This window comes from Pteropus alecto, unplaced genomic scaffold (genome assembly GCF_000325575.1).
Source record: "Pteropus alecto unplaced genomic scaffold, ASM32557v1 scaffold10, whole genome shotgun sequence".
NCBI lineage: Eukaryota > Metazoa > Chordata > Mammalia > Chiroptera > Pteropodidae > Pteropus > Pteropus alecto.
In genome coordinates this window covers 10,554,274-10,573,696 of record NW_006431210.1, presented here as the reverse complement: position 1 = coordinate 10,573,696, position 19,423 = coordinate 10,554,274, and the positions used below count along the sequence as shown (strand labels likewise).

General features: G+C 38.8%; 1 protein-coding gene across 2 annotated transcripts; it reads right to left on the bottom strand.

Moving 5' to 3' along the window:
* Positions 1 to 2,799: 2,799 nt before the first annotated feature.
* LOC107196392 (deleted in lung and esophageal cancer protein 1-like) lies at positions 2,800 to 19,359 on the bottom strand. Of its 2 annotated transcripts, none has more exons than XM_025039379.1 (7): positions 18,847 to 19,359; positions 17,448 to 17,598; positions 10,848 to 10,958; positions 9,099 to 9,298; positions 8,654 to 8,874; positions 7,774 to 7,852; positions 2,800 to 4,224 (listed from the first exon to the last, which is right to left on the bottom strand). In XM_025039379.1, exons 1-7 carry the CDS (start codon positions 19,168 to 19,170, stop codon positions 4,165 to 4,167), a joined length of 1,146 nt encoding a protein of 381 aa, XP_024895147.1. In that variant the 5' UTR covers positions 19,171 to 19,359; the 3' UTR covers positions 2,800 to 4,164. The 2 variants fall into 2 exon arrangements, with proteins under 2 accessions (XP_024895147.1, XP_015452441.1); XM_015596955.2 differs by having other exon boundaries at positions 18,772 to 19,358.
* Positions 19,360 to 19,423: the final 64 nt, after the last annotated feature.

The following is a 19,423-nucleotide window of genomic DNA, read 5'->3' as shown; positions in this document are numbered from 1 at the left end:
AAAAAAAAAAAAAAAAGGGCTAGGTCATGTCAAAAGAACATAAAAGAGAACTTGTAAGGCCCCCACTGGACAAATCTGTGATAATTCTGAAAGCAAAATGAATACTAACTTTAAATAACTCACTTTGGGCTAGACTACCATAATTTCATGATCTAGAATGATTCTAAATAGATGTGCCCTTGAATACTGGCCAAGAAAATGAACTCTATATAATAGCTAATAGATTTTATAGTACCTGAATACATATTTTGAAAAAGATAAAACAATCACTCAATTAAGAGAAAAAAAAATTACTTCACTAAAATTGACCAAACTGATCTTTAAGATGTATTCTCTTGATTAGACATACACTGACCAAAAAATTAGATACAAAATAGGTTCCAAACATTTCTGATGATTATTTATAATTGCCCTAGTATATTTTGTTCTCCTCCAGTGTTTGATATTCAGGCATTTAAATATGGCCATTCTGCCAAAAACAAACTGACATCCAATAGTGATTCTGCATCAGAGACTAAAGCCCTTATGGTTAAATCCTCTCCTTTAGGACTTTTGACCAAAATGGGGGAAGTTGAGAAGTTTTCAGAGGGAAATGATGGAGATACTAATAGAGGACACTAGAAGACAGTCCTAAGATGGAGATACTAATAGAGGACACTAGAAGACAGTCCATTACATATATTCAACAGTTAATTTCACAAGGTTTTTGGGAAAATTCATTTTAAAACCCCTGCAATTGTACTGATACCCCATTCAGCTCACTTAAGGACAGACTGCCCAAATGGCCTCTTTGCTACTCCGAAAATATGCAAACAAAATTCACTGTTCCTAGACCACAATTTTTTTCCTCTCTCCTTTCAGTTATAAGTTCTGTTTTGACTTTGTTCACTGACAACATTGTATTGACTATTTTTGCCCAAATAAGCATGCAGATAGGTAATTCCCCTGAATTATTCCTTGACAACATCTCTCTATTGGTGAGTCTTCCAACATAATATACTCGGTAGTGTGCTGGTAAATGTTTAATGACCTATTCTTGGAGATGGTGGAGAGCCCTGGTTTGGTAGTGTTTGTAGATTTCCATAGCGTTTGCGGATTCCCACTATGGTCAATTTCAAGATACCAGTGTGACACCACTGAACACAGAGTTAGGAAATGATGTGCGTGGTCAGCTCTCACACACTAATATGACCCGGCTCCAGGCATAGCAATGGGTTTATCTCTCCATCTATTTGGGTATCCTTTAATTTCCTCCAATTATATTTTTAATATCCTGTCAAAGCCATGTATATATTTACATTTATTCCTAAATTTGATTTTTTATGTACTGCAAATAGTATCATGTTTTAAATTCATTTTATAATACTTTGCTCTGGTGTAGAAATAAAATTGATTTTTGAGTATTGACTTTATATCAAAGACTTTTAATAAATTCACTTATTAATTCCCATAATTATCTGTAGATTCATTTGGTTTTTCTAGGTACACAATCATGTCAGCTGTGAAAAATAGTTTTATTTTTATAGATCCCTTTTATCGAATTATGAAAGTTTTATTCTATTCCTAGTTTGCTAAGTTTTTTAAAAATCACAAATAGGTATTGGACATTATCTACATCTATTGATAACTATATGACTTCTCTCCCTTGTGTTAATGTGGGGAATTATGATTGCTTTTCGAATGTTAAACTCACTTTACATTGGTAGATCAAATCAACTTGGTTGTAATGTTTATCATTTTTATATAAAGTTGAATTCAGTTTGCTAATGTTTTGTTAAGAAATTCTGCAGTTCTGTTCATAAGTTAGTTTAGCCTTTCTTAGAATAATTTTTTTCACATTTCAGTATCAAGATTATGCTTATCTCATAAACCAAGTTGAATTATGTTTCCTTTGTTTCTATTCTCTGTAAGAATCTGGAAAAGATTGTTGCATTTCTTTCCCATATGTTAGAAAAATTCACTGATAAAGCCATTAGGGTCTGAAGTTTTATTTGTGGGAAGGTTTTTTGATTCTTTGTTTTTTGTTTTCATTATTGTTATTATTGTTTTAGAAAGCTTTATGGAGATATACTTCACATGCCATATAGTTCACCCATTTAAAGTGTATAATCCAATGGTGCTTAGTATATTCTGAGTTGTATAACCATCCCCACAATTTAACTTTAGAACATTGTGAAAAGGTTTTAAATTACAGATTCACCATCATAATATAGGACTATTCAGATGTTTTATTTCTTCTTGTATCTGTTCTGTAAATTGTGTTTTCCTAGAAATTTGTCTATTTCGTCTATATTTTCAAATTTCTAGGCATAAAGTTGTTTATGAACCTCTTATCTTTCTAATGTCTGTAGGATCTGTAATGATGTCTTTTTTTCCCCTGATATTTATAATTAGTACCTTTTCTTCTTTTTAATCAGTTTTGCCAGGAATTTATCTATTTTAGTAATCTTTCAAAGAACTAATTTGTGGCCTTGCTGATCCTACACTGTATTTTCTATTTCATTAAAATTTGTTCTTGTTTTAATTATTTTCTTCTAGTTTCTTTGGGTGTAATTTGCTATTCTTTTCTAACTGATTTTCAGACTCTCTCTTCTAATGCTTCTTGCTGCCTTGAAGTCTACTTTCTGATAGTAGCATAGTCACACCAATTTTCTTTTGGTTAAAGTTTATATATATTTTTCTATTCTTATATTTTCAATCTTTGTATATCCTTAATTTAAAACTTTTAATTTTAATCTACCATCTTTTTATTTTCTATTTGTACTACCAGTCATATTCCTTTTTCTCTTTCTTGCCTTTTATTAATCAAATATATTTTTTAAAATTCCATTTATCCTGTTAGCTTGTTACTTTTACATTATTTTACTATATGAATAATGATTAGCCCAGAGATTACAATAAGCATCCTTGAATTATTATATTAAAGTTTTCATATAAATTAGCACTTACACACATCCAAGACAATCCAAGGGCCTTAAAACATTTTAAATCCACTTACCCCTCCTGCTATTGGGGCTAGGTTGTTATGCTTTTAATTCTAAATATATTTTAAGTAACACATATTATATTAACTATACGATTATGGTTATTTTTATTAATTTACATTTCTCCACAAATTTACCCTTACTGTTGCTTTTCATTCCTTCTTGCATTTCTTTGTTCTCATATGGTATCATTTTCTTCTGATTGAAGAATTCCTCTGATGCAGGTCTTCTGATTATGAATTATTATTATGTGTAACGATTTATCAGTTGTTGTTTATTGGTGAATATCTTCATTTTATCATCATTTTTGAAGAACATTTTCACTTTGTTTAGAATGCTAAATTGAAAGTTATATTTTCTTTCATCGCTTTGAAGCTTCCATTCCAATATTTTCCAGTTTCTATCATTTCTATTAGAAGGTAGTGAATCTTTTTTCTCTACATGCTTTAAGTTTTATTATTTTTTTCCTTTTCTTTGGTTTAGAGAAAAAGTTTACTATAATGTGCCTAAATATGGTTTTATTTTTTTGTTCTTGGGGCTTTTAGTGCTTTACTCTATGGCTTGATGTCTATTACTTTTAGATCATTCTCATCTATCACTTCTTCTAATACTGCTTCTGCCCCGTTCTCTCCCCTCACTTTCTGGGACTTCAATTACACAACAGACCTATTTTGCTCTGTCCCATATTTTTAAATGCTATTTTCTGTATTTTTTTCCATCATTTTTCTCTTTATGCTTTAGTCTGGATCATTCCTACTGACCTATCTCCAAGTCTCCTCCTCATCTATGTCCAATCTGCTGTTAAGCCCTTCTACTGAGTACTTAATTTCAGTTCTAGAATCTTCAATTTTTGTAGGTTTCTATTCTTTAGGTTATCTAGTTATAATATTGCCATAACTGAAAGTCTCCTCAGTATGCATATGTTTTTAATGCTTTGAGATAATAGATTTATAGGAGTTGCAAAAATAACTCAGAGATTTCCCATAAATTCTTCACCCAGTTTCCCTTTAACGTCTTACATAACAATAGAACACTGATCAGAACTAAGGAATTAGCTTAGTATAATATATTGACTAAACCACAAAATTTATGTGGACTTTTCTAGTTTGTCCAGTAACATCCTTTTTCTGTTTCTGGATCCAATCCAGGATCCAAAAATGTATTCAGTTGTCATGTCTTCTTAGCCTCCTCCATTCTGTGATAGTTCCTCAATATTTCCTCGTTGTCCAAGACCTTGCACCTTTTAAAAGAGTACTGGTCAGTTATTTTGTACAATTTCCTTTTAGAATGTCCTTCAGTTGGGTTTGTCTGATGTTTACTTATGATTCGATTGAAGTTACGCATTATTTGCAAGAATACCACAAAAGCGATGTTCTCTTCTCAATGTATCATATCGGGAGTATATGATGCCGACGTGTCTTATTAGTGGTGAGTTAACCTTGATCACTTGGTTAAAGTGTTGTCTGCCAGGATTCTCCACTGTACGGTTATTATTTTTCCTTTGTAATTACTAAATATTTGGGGAGAAACTGTACAATTATGTTTCTGCTTAAACTTTTACCCACTAATTTTAGCATTTAGTGGTATGCCTTGTCTGTAGATTTTATTACTGTAATATTTAATGCTGATTATTTTTATTTCTCTCACCCTTTCTATATTATAATTAGAATTCTTCCATAACAAAGAGTTGTCCCTCCTCTTCCATTAATTTACTTTTCTCTGATATTTACTTGTATCAGTATGGACTTATGGATATTTATTTTATTCTTGGGGCTATAGTCATTATTTTGTTGCTTGAGTTGTTTGGCCATTGGGAGCTCTGTGTCTTTTTGACATGCCCTCTCCATCTCTGTCTCTTTTTTAGTATATCTTTACTTTCTAGCACAAGATGCTTTACACTCATCTTATATTTTCCCTACCTCGACCATGGAATCAACTAGTTTTTCAAGGAGCCCTGGTTCCTTTAGTTGGAGAACAATACTTAGAAACCAAGATCTGGACACTAGGTATGCTAACTACTACTAAGTGTCATTAATTCTATCCCTCTCAGTGGATACGGTTAGGAAATATATGCATGTGTACTAATTTATGTGTTCACATGCATCTCTATTTATTCTTATATCTATCTGTGTGTATGTAAAAGAATACACATATTTTTAAACCATGAACCCATACTGTAATTTCCAACCGCAATCAAAAATCATAGTTTATTCTAGCATTTGCCCTTTATTTGTAACTTCTTTCTGCAATCATGAAAATCCTAATTCTCATCCATATATTTGTCTGTGTCTGACTTTCATCAGTATCAACACAAGCTTATGAAAGGCTTCATCAGTATCAACACAAGCTTATGAAAAAAATGATACTCAGAAGTCTTTCTCTGAAATGTACTAATCACGTATGATTCTCTGCTCACTGTGGATGGCTTTTTCCAGCCACGTGTACTCAGATTTTACATAGTCATAATCATTATGTTATACTTTGTTGAATTTTAACATTATTTTACATATACTTTCCTATATATTTAAACATTTTGCATGTTTAGCAAACTTCTAAAGGAATAAATACTAAACCATTTATGAGCTGTCATTCACCACCTTATCAAACCCCCTTGGAAAGTCAGACACAGACACACACTCACACACTCACACACTCACACACACACACACACACACACACACACACACAAATTTCTTTTTAGTTAAACAGGGCACCCTTCCTTTGCTCTCAATTTACCTTACTTAGCAGGGGTAGGCAAGACTGAGAGGTAGACCCATATTCAACTAGTCACATAATTCAGTCAGCACTTATTTACTGAGGGCCTACTATGTGCCAGGCACTGATAATGAAATGACAACAAAAGAATTTCATAGAAATAATTCTTGACCTCATTGGGCTTACAGTCTAGTGGAGAAAGTAGATATAAAATTGTGCCACAAAAGAGCCAATGGTACAAAAAGAGCCTGCAACAGAGACATTTAATCCAGCCAGGAAAGGTCAGTGTGATTTTCTAGAGAAGCGACAACTAAGCAAGCTGAAAGGGATGAGCAGTAAACAACGAGGCAAAGACAGGAGGGAAGATTGTTCCACGCAGCCTGCATTCACCTCATCTAGAGGCATCCACAGCCGGAATCCCCAAGCCCTGCATATAACTGCCTTTCATATGGCCCTGGACAGCTCTTCCTTTGTCCTTCTCCATTCCCCAACCGAAATTATTTTATCTCCCTTTCTCTGAGTCTTTGCCAACTTCTCCAACTGTCTTTGAAATATGATGCCAGACACAGAGATCCAAAGGAGAATATGGAACTATTACGTTCAAAAAGTAAACAAACGCTGTCTTTAACATTTAGAAATAGGACTGACATATTTGCCGGCTTCTTCCATGGGTGATTTAGAACTCCTAAAGAATCATGGATTTGCAAGTACTCTATAAACTGTAAAGTATAATCCACATGTATGTGAAGGAATTGTCAGCATTAAGCCCAGGTAGGTGTCTTTGTAACTGGGAGCAGAGTCGGTGACTGCTAAGCTTGGTCTTGACCTGATTCCCCAGCACAGTGGGAAGTTAACATTAAATCAAGAAGGAGGCTGGGAAAAAAGAATGAGGGAAATTTCTACATATCGCTCTTGGAGGAATCCCTGGATATACTTTTAAGTGAGAAAAGCAAGGTACAGAGGACAGGAAGGACAGGGTTCGAATATGTTTACATATTTGCTTATGATTACAAAAAGAAAGAATGGAAGAACCCGAACTAATAGAAATATTTACCTATATGGGTACAGGGAGTACAAAGAAGAGGGGACAGGAATAGAAGTTAGAGAAAAGATTTTTTTTTTTTTACCAGAAAATCACAGCTAATAAATGCAGAAGGAGTAATAGAATTAGAAATCATCATTTTGTAACCCCTAACTTAAAAAAAAAATGGATCTAAGCAACAATCACATAAGGGTACTGAAACTGTTAAATGAATAGTTGATAAGAACCTGATAAAGGTTGAAGAAGGCTCATGACACATGAAGCCATAATGAGAAACCCACTTATCATGCTCCTCCTGAAGGGGTTACAATAGAAACTACATAGCACCACCAAAGTAGTATTCTTGCCAACAAAAGAAAAAAAAAATGAGCATGAATCTAATCAAAACTCTACATCTAACTACAAGTTTATAGGAAACATGGAGAAAGGAACATGCTTAATGTCACCACGATGATGCAATTTGCCAAGTGCAGGATATAAGAAATTGCTGTTTCTTCAACAAATAAATAGCGATTTTAAAAAGAAGGGGAACGAGGAGGAATTATCAACTAAAGGAGAAATAAGAGATATTTTAACCAAATGCAATATTTGAATTATGATTCAAAGAAACCAGTTGTAAATGGACTTTTTTTTTTTTTAAACAAATGGAGGAAAATCAGACACGGATGAATATTAGTTGATATTAAGGAAACTGTTAATATTGCTAAGTGTGATAATGGTTACATTTTTTAAGTTCTTAGCTGTTAGAGACACTGAAGTATTAACTGAAGAATGACATGACGTCTAGGCTTTTCCTTAAAATGCTCCAGTGTACGCATGTGCGCACACGCACGCACATACGAAGCTGTGGGGTTAACAGAACCACATTTGCAGACTGGAGGTAACTGTCAAAGCTGGGTGGTGGGCAAACGAGGGTTCGCTATAGTCTCTCCCTAGTTTTGTGTATGATTTTAGAACTCCATCATAAAAACTTTTTTAAAATAAGGAAGCAGATGGAGTAGGATCTATAAAAAAAAAAAGCAAGATTTCTACCTCATAAACTGATCCAATTTCATAATCCGTGAAAAATCCTACTGATGGCTTAGCGAGGAACACCGGAGTATCAGCACAACTGTGAAGGGGCAAAGGGAGAGAAAGGCTTTAAGTTTCATCCATGTGATAAAATATTCTGTAGTAACTGATTCATGTAAAAGAAACATATCCAAGCCACCACAGATATTCACAATATGTCATTTGTTGTTTTTCTTAAAGTTACAAAATAACTTGACAGCATGATCGAATCTCTGTGAAAATATACGTAGCTACATATTTCATTTTCAATATGCACAGGAGAAACGCTGGAAGCTTAAACACTAACATGTTAACTCGATTCTTAATATAGGTGCTGCTTTTCTTTGAAATAGTAGTCTTTTCTCATTTTTCTTAAAAGATATTACTTATCTAATAAAGAAAGGTTAATAGTTTTAAGTCCATTCAAATTACTAACCCCTGAAGCAACTGATTTCCTTCATAATGACAATTATTGAAATATAGCTAAAGTCACTCTTTTGAAGAAAAATCGAAACTTATACTAATTATTTGTACTTAATCAAATTTTCAACATTTTTATTATCCAAGACATATGAACCCCAATGGAAGGAGCATATGGCTGTAGAGATTCCTCCCATTCGATTCAGACTGTAAACAGAGGGCCAACACTAACTACTATTTCTTAAGACACTGGCAGGTCAGAAAAGCTCAGGACTCGGGACATCCAAAAGCCATGTCTGTGGGTATCCGGCTCTGGTCTGATAATGACACTCTGCCATCCCCCCGCCCCCCGCCACAAAAGTCTAAGATCAGACCCAGGATCTTCCGGGTTTTACTCTAAAGGGTCAGATTTTCTGAGAATAGGAGTCAGGGAAAGACACACCTCTGTCCCAGCTCTCCACTCCAGAAATCTCCTATCAGTGCTGGCTTCCTTGGAGGAAAGACAAGAGACTTGCCTCCACATGGAGTGTTAGGAGGGAAAAACCGGGGGTTTTTTAGGAAGTGGTTCCGACTCTCCATTCTGGCAAGCAGGAGTCGCTCCAGTTCTCTCTGTGGCGCACGTAAATGGTTCATCCAGTTTTTGTTCTTTGATAGACTTGCTTTCTTTGAAACACAAAAACGTAGAGCGTCAATGCCAGGCAGAGGGACTAATTGTGTTGACATCTTAGCCAACTGCAAGGCCCACAGATGACCAGCGCGAACTCTCCTTTCTACTTTGCTGTGCATTGATCACAACTTCTTGTGTCACCTGGAACTCCTTTCCTCTCATCACCTCCCTGTCCCCACTGTCCACATACGCAGCACTGTGCACAGGCTTCAACACTAACCTTGACAGTTTCTTTGGTCCTGAGTTTGGCCTTTGAAGGCGAGTCCCACGTCAGGCTGTCCATAGTGTAGTCAGACTCATCTTCAGACTTAGTGAGCATCTTCTTGCCTGAGGCTTCAAGCTTCTTGATCGGTTCTTTCTTTGGGACAAAACGCTTCTCACAACTGAATGTCAGTTTTGAATAGCCAGGGGTGAATGTGCCTATGGCACCAAGGACACAGAGTCACCAAACCAAGGTAAGGAGATGGACATTTCTAAGATGACTAAATGAAACCACCAAAGCACAGTTAGCTTAATATTTTGTCCTAAACTTTCATAAACACTATGCCAGATGTAACTGCTCTTCAGCATATAAATTACTCCTGGAACTTATTCTACATACTTGAGACTTAGGACTTGAGTGTTAAAATATTTGTCGTTGAACGTGGTCAAAGAACATGAGTAGACCTCTCTCACACGCATGCATATACACACACTCCATATATGAACATGCTTTTTTTTTTCTATTTTTTAAAATTTATATTTATATTTATTTATTTTCTATGGCGACATTGATCAACAAAATCCAATAAGTTTCAGCTGTACACTTTAACAATAAGGCATATATATATATTTACACTGCGTGTTGTGAACATGCTTTTTAAAAGCTCACGCGAGGAATCAAAGTTTGTATTAGCTTTTCATACCTTTAAAATCATCCCCAAAAGGTTAAATGAGAACATTCATTACTAACAAGAATGCAACGAAACTGGCACCACCACACATTTCTCATTGATAAATCCTCAATATGTGTTAACTCCAACCTTATTTATCTGCATGAGATAGTGCGTTCCCAGCTAACTTTAAAATGCTAAGTAGCTTAGTATTCCGTGACATTTGATTCTGCTACCTCTTTCTGCCCTTATTTCTCTACATGATTCAGGCTGTCAGTGGAACGCTTTCCTCAATTCTCAATTGAGAATTGCACCTTCAATTCTCTGGATCCTGATCCTCTCAGCTCAAACACCTTCTCAGCTCTGAAGCCCCAGAAATCTTCAGAGTCTCACTGACTGGGACTGCTGGTGAGCTCATCTTCCGAGCCTGGCGGCACTAGACCATCCTGATATTTAGCCACAGGGTACACACAGTGTATTCTCTTCCATCCACACAGTTACTCTTGCAAAAATCTACCTCCCTACGTAAGCCCACAACCAAGCCTCCCACCCTAATTCTCAAAAGATCTTACCTTCTGTATCACAGAAAACTGGCCCAGCATGCACACATGTACGCACACATGTGCACACACACATACACCAAACCACACATATCCTTCTCTGCCTCGCCTCCCCACTCACCCTTCCTTCAATACTCAAAGGGCAAAAAGTTGCTCTGGTCCTGGATGGGGTCTGGAAAAAATCCCTAGGGCCATGTTCTGACTCCATCAGGAACTCACTCCCTTGCTTATCTAAGTCTTCAGACTCTCCCTCCCTCTTGGTTCGTTCAAATACATTTGTAAACGTTTTCATATCTCTTGGTGTGGACCAGCTGACAAGAGCATCATATTCCACATTGAGGAGTTGGGACTTTTGTCTTGCAGGTGTCTTGCAGGTGAGGAAGTGGCATGCTCAGATCTGACCCTCCCAATAGTCACTATCCAAATTAAAGTGGGGTAAAAACCCAAGAATGAGAAAATGGCAGCATAGAGGGGGCTGCTACTGAAGAACTTTCCTGGAATGATATCAGAGGCTCTAAGAGAATACAGAAGCATTACCTTTAGGGGCAGAGCAAAATGGCACCTTATGGCTGTAGTAATCATCCGGGCAGATCAAATGATGTTTCTGTAGCAACTCATTGTCCACACATGATCTGAAGATGGTCTTCACTATATAGAAGGGAATGAGGACAAAGGTGTTTTGAACCAGACTGATATTGAAGAACCCACACCCATCTTTCTTCATCCTTGAGCCGAAACCATCTACCAAAATTCTTTCTCAGAACCCTGTGGTGATTTTGAGATTTAAGAAACTAATCAGCAAATGTTTACCAGCCACTTAAAAAAGCCCAGTCTTTGGGCATGGCTGCATTGTGATCTTATTTGAGCTAAAATAGTGTTACTTACAGAGAGGTCTACAACAAAATAGAATTAAGAGAAATATGGGAGATGAATAAATGGCCACAATTCTTCACCCATCTCTGTATCCGTACCCTTTGCCATCTGACTTTGCAGTTCCTGGTACTAGAAACAGAGTGTACATTTTCACCCTTCGCTTTGGCCATGTGATGTGCTTTGGCCAATGAGATGTTGGCAGTGGGCTTGAAATGTGCTTGTGCAGTAGTTTTTCCTCTTGTTCCTTTGCCATCATCATAAGAGCTTTCTTGACCCTGAGAAGAGTTCTAGCCCTTTCACCTGGTACCTCAGAATGAATCCACATGAACAGATCTGACCCCAACCTACAGCGAGGAGCCACATTCGGCTGGATCCAGATCTTGAAGCTGGCCAGCCAAACCCAGCTAGCTCATCCCATCCCCAACTGACCAACAGATACGTGAGAGAGGAAATCTCATTTAATAGAGTGTGAAGTCAATAATTAATATTTATGGTTGATGAGCCAAGAAATAGTAGTAAAAACATATTTTTTAGAGGTGTCCAGAAGAATTAAAGCTAGAAATGACCACCTTTACCAAGTGGAGTGAGGTTGGAAGAGGTGAAGTGGAGGCTTTTTTTTTTTTTTCAATAGACTTTACTTTTTGAGCAGTTTTAGGTTCTCAGGAAAACTGAGCAGAAGACACAGAGATTTCCATATACTCCATACCCCCACACAAACACAGCCTCCCCCACTATCAAAGTCCCCCACCAGAGAGCTATATTTGTTACAAATGATAACTTACACTGACACATCATTAGCACCCAAAGTCCAGAGTTTACAAGTCACCCTTTGTGTTATACATTCTATGGGTTTGGACAAATATATGATGATATATATGGGTGAAGGCTCTTGATATTTCATTAGAAGATTTTCTAAACTACTTGATTTTCTTAAACCATGTATATTAATACACCGATAAAATTCAAGAATAAATAGAATGAAGGGGTAATTTGGAAGTTGTCAAACTTTGTTGCTTGCTCCATTAACCAACATGGTGACTTAAAATGGTCTTTCCCTTTGGAGGGTCCTATAACCAAGTGTATAGGTGAGACAAGTGAAGAATACATGTTTCTCTCATTAAATATGTTAATTTAGGAATTTTGAGATTTGGTCTAGTTACTGTAATAGTCAGGGTTTGATCAGGAAAACAGAAATTACTATATGTGTATCATATTTAAAAGATTTGAATATCAGGGATTCTGGAGTGGGAGGAGGTCAGGGAAGCCATCATTGACAACTTTAGCCAGCAGCACTGAGGCAAGGGGTTCTTAAGAAGTTATCTGGAAGCCGCTGTGAAATTCATAGCTGCTCAGTCATCTGCCTGCTACTGCTTCTTGAAAACAGCATCTTCCCCTTTCAAAACTCAGCAAGGGCCTCTCATCAGTGACCTATCCTGGAACCATCTGGGAAATGCATTCCCTGGCCTCTCCTTTGCAATATGGAGACCTTGGCAGGGAGTGGCAGCAATGCCGAGGTGACACAATCTAGCCCAGTTCCTGAGGACTTCGATGATGGCCTATTTGAAATATTAAAAGATAAAACTTTCATAAAAAGGGCTAAGGCCATGTGGGAAGAAGATGTACCCTCTCCCTTCCGATACCAGTCCTCTCTGTCCAGTCCTCCTCCAGGGTGCGGGTGGTTAGGTGTTATGTCTGCAGAAGCAGGGGCCAGTTTATCAGAGCTTTGGAAAGTCTCTCTCCATGTCAGGCTTGGACTATGTACCAGATGAGCCTTGAAAAACCCTGCACTGGCCTTGTGACCATCCTCCCCCGCGCCCCCCTGGGAAGGGGGTGCTTCCTGCACTACCCCTATGCTCCTGAGCATGGCTCTGCAAAAAAGGTTGGCTCTTCCAGTACCCAAAAGATAATGTGGAAAATTTATCAGCTAGGGGAGATAATGAAAAGCACAAGATGTTTTGCAGAATTCTGATCTTTCTCCCTCTGAGAGACATTTACATATGTTTCTCACCTTGTGACATTTGTACTAGCAAACAGAGAAAGGCTGCCTCTGGGCTTTAAGAAAAGTTTGACGGGAAGGTCCTCACCATCAATCATCTAAGTTATGAAAGAGATTCTTGGGTCACGTTGGCCCCCACTAAAAGGAAGGGACAAGAGGAGCATCTAGGGAACTAAATTAACATCTCTACTTCTGCTACTTTTAAAATAAAAGAGAGAAACATTAACAGCAGAAGGCTGAGAAACCAGGGCAGACAATGTCCTATTATAGCTTAACATTATCTTGAGTAAAAAAAAAAAAAAAGAAATAAAGGTCATTGAGAACTTCTGACTGGTGTTTGTTTCCAGTTCCCAATGTTTTATTTCACTACAATAAACAAACAAACAAACAAAACACTTAACTGATTATTTAATCTCCCCTGATCTCTAGTGAAAAGAATCCTACCAAAGCCAGAGAGAGTATCTTACTCTCAGGGCTCAGAGGATATCAGGCAATTAATAAAACCTCCTAAGAATCTACTACTAAAAATCTCTACCTAAGTCCATAGGTGAGGGAGAGATTCTGGCAGCTACATGACTCTACTGTGGAGCTGAGGAAAACAGGAGGCGATAAGGAATCTGTGCTGAGTGTCTACTATCTAATGGGACCTGAGCCTCAGAGGTGGCAGGCCTGACAGAGGATAGGCCCTCAGGCTCACAGCCACACCCTAAGGGAGTCATCTAACCTCCTGTGACAGACACTACCTGGTCAATCATCCTTCCTCCTCCTCCTGATAGAAGAAAGAGATAGGCTCTGACTGCAGACACACTCAAGTTCAAATCTATGTCCTAGCCCTTCTGAGTTGCGAGAATTTAGGGAAGTTATTTGATCCTCTTTCTGAGTTTAGTTCCTGCACCTAAGAATTGGAGAGAAACCTACCTCATAGAATCATTGGGAGGATTCAGTGAAATAACCTACACAAAGCATCTTACACAGCATCTGGTCCCTAGCAGGACCCCAAAAGTGTAATGCCTTTCTAAGCCACTACATTCTCCACTTCTCCCTCTTTCTAGACCACAGATATGTCAGGTCTCCCCAACCTAAAAATGTTGTCCCTTCTGCCTACAGCACTAGAAAATGATGATTTTTCAGGGAAGCAGGAGGATACATCAAAGCCTTTGGGGAAAATAAAAGGAACCAGGGCTTCTTGGAGAAATGGCTGATTCCAAATCCAGGGCAATAACTATATGAGATGAGCCTGAAACATCTGACCATCACAGAAAGTACAGATGTTATCAAAGAAAACTATTGTTGTATCAAAAGAGTTAGGAGTCAACTTGAAAAGGCTTGACTGGCCAAAAATGGGACAACTGGAGCCTCAATAAGAATAAATATTATTGTAGTTATGAAATCCATGAGTTCATAATGATACTAAAAACAAACTAAATAAACTTCATTAGTCATGTTTGAAAGATGCTAGGGGAACCAACTCATTATTTTAAAAGCTAGCAAATAAGGAGAAAAATTAATCCTACTGATATCTTGGATTCATCAAAGTAGTTGCTGAAAAATTTCTCTTTATAGAAGTATGCCAGTACCACTAGCATTTCATTATAATTTACAACCCCAATGAAACAATAGATCTAGGCAAAGACTGCCGGCATCATGAAAAGAGAGACATCAGATACCATGTACCATTTCAGAAGGAAACACACAGCACCATCTATAAAGTGGTCTAGCCCCTTCCACTCTCCTCCCCAAAACTGAACCTGAACCTTGTGAAGTCTCTAGAACTAATTAGTGAATTGCAGGAAATACGGGGATCATAAGAACAGCTTAACCACCACCACAGTGTTGAAATTCGCAAAACCAGACTATGGACAAGTCTGTAGAAAAAATAACCCAATTATTTTATCAAATAAATTGATTATAGAAAGTATCACCATAGAGGTGGATGATTGAGAAAAGTTTTCAGTGATTGCTGGTGGTGTGGTGATGGAGCTTTGATGGTAAAATCTGAGAATGCCTTTCCACGAAATACTAACCAATTATAATTTGGAGAATTTAATGTGGAAAAATCCAAACAAACACCAATCTGGCCAGGTGATCAAGATTAACATCAGCTGTGCCTCCTGGTATGCCTTAGTGGGGAGAGCACAGCATAATTTATGTGGTGTTGCTGCCAAGAATGAGTCTGAGTGTGGTCATGAGGAAACATTAGAACCCTACAGAATGAAAGGCCTGTCAAGAACTGTAGAGAGAGAATTCTGAGATGAGGAGTAGGAAGCACCAGAAATCTGCCTCTCCACCTAGACAACAACTGCACTAGCAGAACCAGACTAACGATTTTGGAACTATGGAGTCTGTTGAAGGCTTGTAACTTCCAGGGAAAGACATGAACAGAAAATCGTGGTTAATGTCAGTTCCTAGAAGAGTAGCAGTTATGCATCCCTCATCTCCAATTCCATGGTAGGCATTTGTGAACATGTTTCTGGGGTAACCTGCACACAGTTTGTGGGAACCTAGGTGAACAACAACAACAAAAAACCCCTATCTTCCAAAAATCTCGGATCTGTGCTCTTGATTGCTGATTATTGCTTCTGATCACAGAGTAGACAAAAAAAGCAGTAGCCGCTGCTATTGCACCTGTCCTCATTGCTACAAACCCTTCTTCTTCCAGCTGAAGTGACTTCCAGGGAATGTAAAAGACCAGCACCTTTGTCCCATCCCTTCATCTTTCTTTTTCCCCTTATAGAGTGAGATATTAAAGACTAGTATATTCAAAAACAATTGACTATATGAGAAAAATTAGAATATAATGGCACATGCCCAAGGAAAGGCTCAGAAAAGACCTAAGAAGACCTTAAGTTTATACCTATGCTGACCATCAGCACAGACAGCCTACAATAATTAAAAAAATAAACAAAAACAAAAAACAGCAAACTCTGGGGAAGGAGAATCTGATTTCCAGAGTTACCACAGTATTAGATGCAATAGCCCAGTTTTCATTAAAAAAAAAAAAAAAATCACGATACATATTTAAAAAAACCAGAAAAGCATGGCCCATTTCCAATCAAAAGACAGATAGGCAGAATGATAAAAAAAAAACCACATGATCCACTATGTACAATCTACAGATACACTTTAGATCCAAAGACACAAACAGATTGAAAGCAAAAAGATGAAAAAAAGATACTCCATGCAAATAATAATCGGAGGAAAGCAGGAGTGGCTACTCTAATAGACAAAAAAAAAAAAAATACTTTATAGCAAAATAGTTTACAAGAGGCAAAGGAGAACATTATATATTAATAAAAGTTTTGATACAGCAACAAGATACAACAATTTTAAACATTCACACACCTAATGACATCAAAATAATAAAGCAAAAATTGACAGAACTGAAGGGAGAAATAGACAGTTCTACAATAATAGTTGGAGATTTCACAATACCCCACTTATGATAATGGATAGAATAAGACAAAAAGAAAAGTAAGGAAACAGGACTTAACACGATAGTTTTTTTTTTGAGTGGAATCTTTAGTGTTTTCTACATATGAGATCGTATCATCTGCAAATAGAGATAATTTACTTCTTCCTTTACAATTTGGATGCTTTCTTTTTCTTGCCTAATTGCTCTGATTAGTTTGCACTACTGTGTTGAATAGAAATGGCGAAAGCAGGCATCCTTGTCTTCTTGTTCCTGATCTTAGAGGAAAAGCTTTCAGTATTTCAACACTGAGTATGACGTTTGCTGTGGGTTTTTCATCTATGACTTTCATCATGTTGAGGTAGTTTCCCTCTATTCCTAGTTTTTTTGAGTGTTTTATCATGAAAGAGTGCTGAATTCTGTCTAATTTTTTCTGCATCATTTGAGATGATCATGTGATTTCCCCTCCTTCATTCTGTTAATGTGGTGGATTAACACTGATTAATTTTCCTATGTCAAACTCTCCTCGCATTCCAGGAATAGAGAGTCTCCTGGACCAGAGGGGAGAAAGAGCCACTGTGGGCCAGCTGGTGACATGTGAATGGGATCTGTGAATTGGAGGTTAATGTTGCGCCAATGCTGATTTCTTGGCTTGAGGGTTGTACGTTGGTTATGTAGGAGTGACCCTGTTAGGGAAACATGCACTCTGAAGTGTTTTGTGGTAATGAAACATCCCATCTGTAACTTGCTCTACAAATATTCAGATAAACACTAGAGAGTGAGAAATGGAGCAAATGCAGTAATATATTCACAGCTGGGGAATCAGAGTGAAGGGCGCGGGGGTGTTCTTTATACACACCTGGAGGCATCTTGAGGATGGGCTGTAGGACTTGTACTCTGGCCTGGTGTATGGACCGCTCCTTCTCAGCATAGGCCCGTGCACTGGCCTGAATAATATGTCTCTCCAACATTTCAAACTCGTCCAGCCGCTGCTTATAAAGCTCCCGAATCTGGCAGGTGGATAATCAAATGCACGGAAATATGGTGAGATCACATGGTTTTACTCCACCTCACCTCTGCATCAGGGCTTCCGTGAAACATAGAGCAGTCACAGAACTATAGAGGCCATCTGGTCCAACCTGACACATGTAAAAATTGAGGGCCACCCCCAGAAGAAAATGGCCTAAAGGTTTCATAGGAAAGTCAGCAACAGAGGCAAACTGGAAATCCTGTCTCCAGATTTCACAGTAAAGAGAGCTGCCATCCAAACTCTGAAATACCAAATACAAGTTAGCACACCACTGTAGTAGAAAAAGGAGCGTGCCACCCAGATCCCCCTTCAAAGAAGGGCTTGATACCGAGCTGCTGGGAGCATAGAGCACACAGCCTCCAGCTGTCAGCCCTTCAGTTTATTTACCTCAGCTGCTTGAAAGTGCTCAGCTGAGCCTCCATAACCGTAGTCGGACCCAGCAGAGAGGACTCAAGCCAGATGCTTTCCTCCTTATACAGACGAGGAAGCAGAGCTGTGTTCCAGAAACGGGGCATGCCTCCTAAAATCTGTGCATGAATGCCTGTTAAAATTATGGCTTGTGTTACAAAGGCAGGCACCCCAAAGGTAGGGGGGCACTTTTAATTTTAACTCCAGGGAACTGCAACTATTGAGCTGTCTGCCCCAATTCTTTTTATGTATATAGGCAGTACAGGCATAACTCCTTTTATTGCACTTAATTTCATAGCGCTTCCCAGGTGTTGCATTTTTTATAAATTGGAGGCAAGACCCTCCGTCAGCAAAAAGATTACCTCTAGCTTTATTGCATACTCCCTTTATTATGGTGGTCTGGAACCAAACCTGCAAAATCTCCGAAGTATGTCTGTATGTCTGTGTATGTGTGTAAAGAAAAAAAAAAGTAAATGTTACAGATACATGCCTTACGTGTGCAGCATATGTGTACTTGTATGAGTGTGTGTATAAAGTATCCTTCCACCAGAATGTCGGATAGGGACTTGGCTCTTTCCCAGCTGCATCTCCAGTGCATGGAACAGTGCCCGGCACCCAGCAGGTGCTGACACTTGTCCAGCCTTTCCCGGGGGCGCGCCCTGGATCCCACGCACGGTCTCCCTCACGGTCCGCAGGCGCGACTCCCCGGGTGAACACACAGCGCGGGGGCGTGGGGCCGTGTTACCTGCTGCAGCTCATCCACGAACTCCTCGTGGCGCGCATTCTCGCTGCCGCGGGCCTTGATCAAACTCGCGCTCACCTCCTCGCCGATCACTTCAGCCGTGTACAAATTACGGAAGACGCCGGTGAGCAAATGCGAGATGTCTTGGGTGCGCAGCGAGGTGGGGCGCAGACGCAGCAGTTGCGGCTCGGGGGATGGCGAGGGCGCAAGCGGGGAGAGACGGCGGGGCCAAGTCCTGAAGCTGTGGTGGACGTCATCGGGATAGGCGAGGGAAGACAGCCAGGTGGACTGGCTAGGGCTGCGGATCCGGGTCAGACGAGAGGATGGCGTCCACGTTGCCCCAGCGAATGCGTAGGACCCAGACTGGGCCGACCATCGGTCCCTGGCTTGTCCAGTCTCCATGGCAACTAAAACGCCGCTAACTCCTCATCGCACTTCCGCTTCCGGTCCCGCCTTTCCCCTTGTGCCTCCCAGTTGGGCGGCTTGGTTGGTGTCGTCATCGTCATAAATATGCCTATCATCAGTATCACCTGTATTCAGGTGAGCTTAGCGTAAGGCACCAATAGAAGATAACTGCAATTTAGTGGGTGAAGACCAAGTGGAGATAAATGTTTGTGGTCATGGAACCAGAAAGGAAAGGAAGTTAATCGGGCTC

Bases quoted from the DNA above. Each gene is read 5' to 3' on its own strand.
- LOC107196392 (XM_015596955.2), bottom strand. From the start codon at position 19,170: ATGGAGACTGGACAAGCCAGGGACCGATGGTCGGCCCAGTCTGGGTCC. The intron at 9,299-10,847 runs GTAATGCTTCTG...TTGGTGCCATAG, and splicing joins ATTTTGCTCTGCCCCTAAAG to GCACATTCACCCCTGGCTAT. The intron at 7,853-8,653 runs GTGTGTCTTTCC...GCCCCTTCACAG, and splicing joins AGTGGAGAGCTGGGACAGAG to TTGTGCTGATACTCCGGTGT.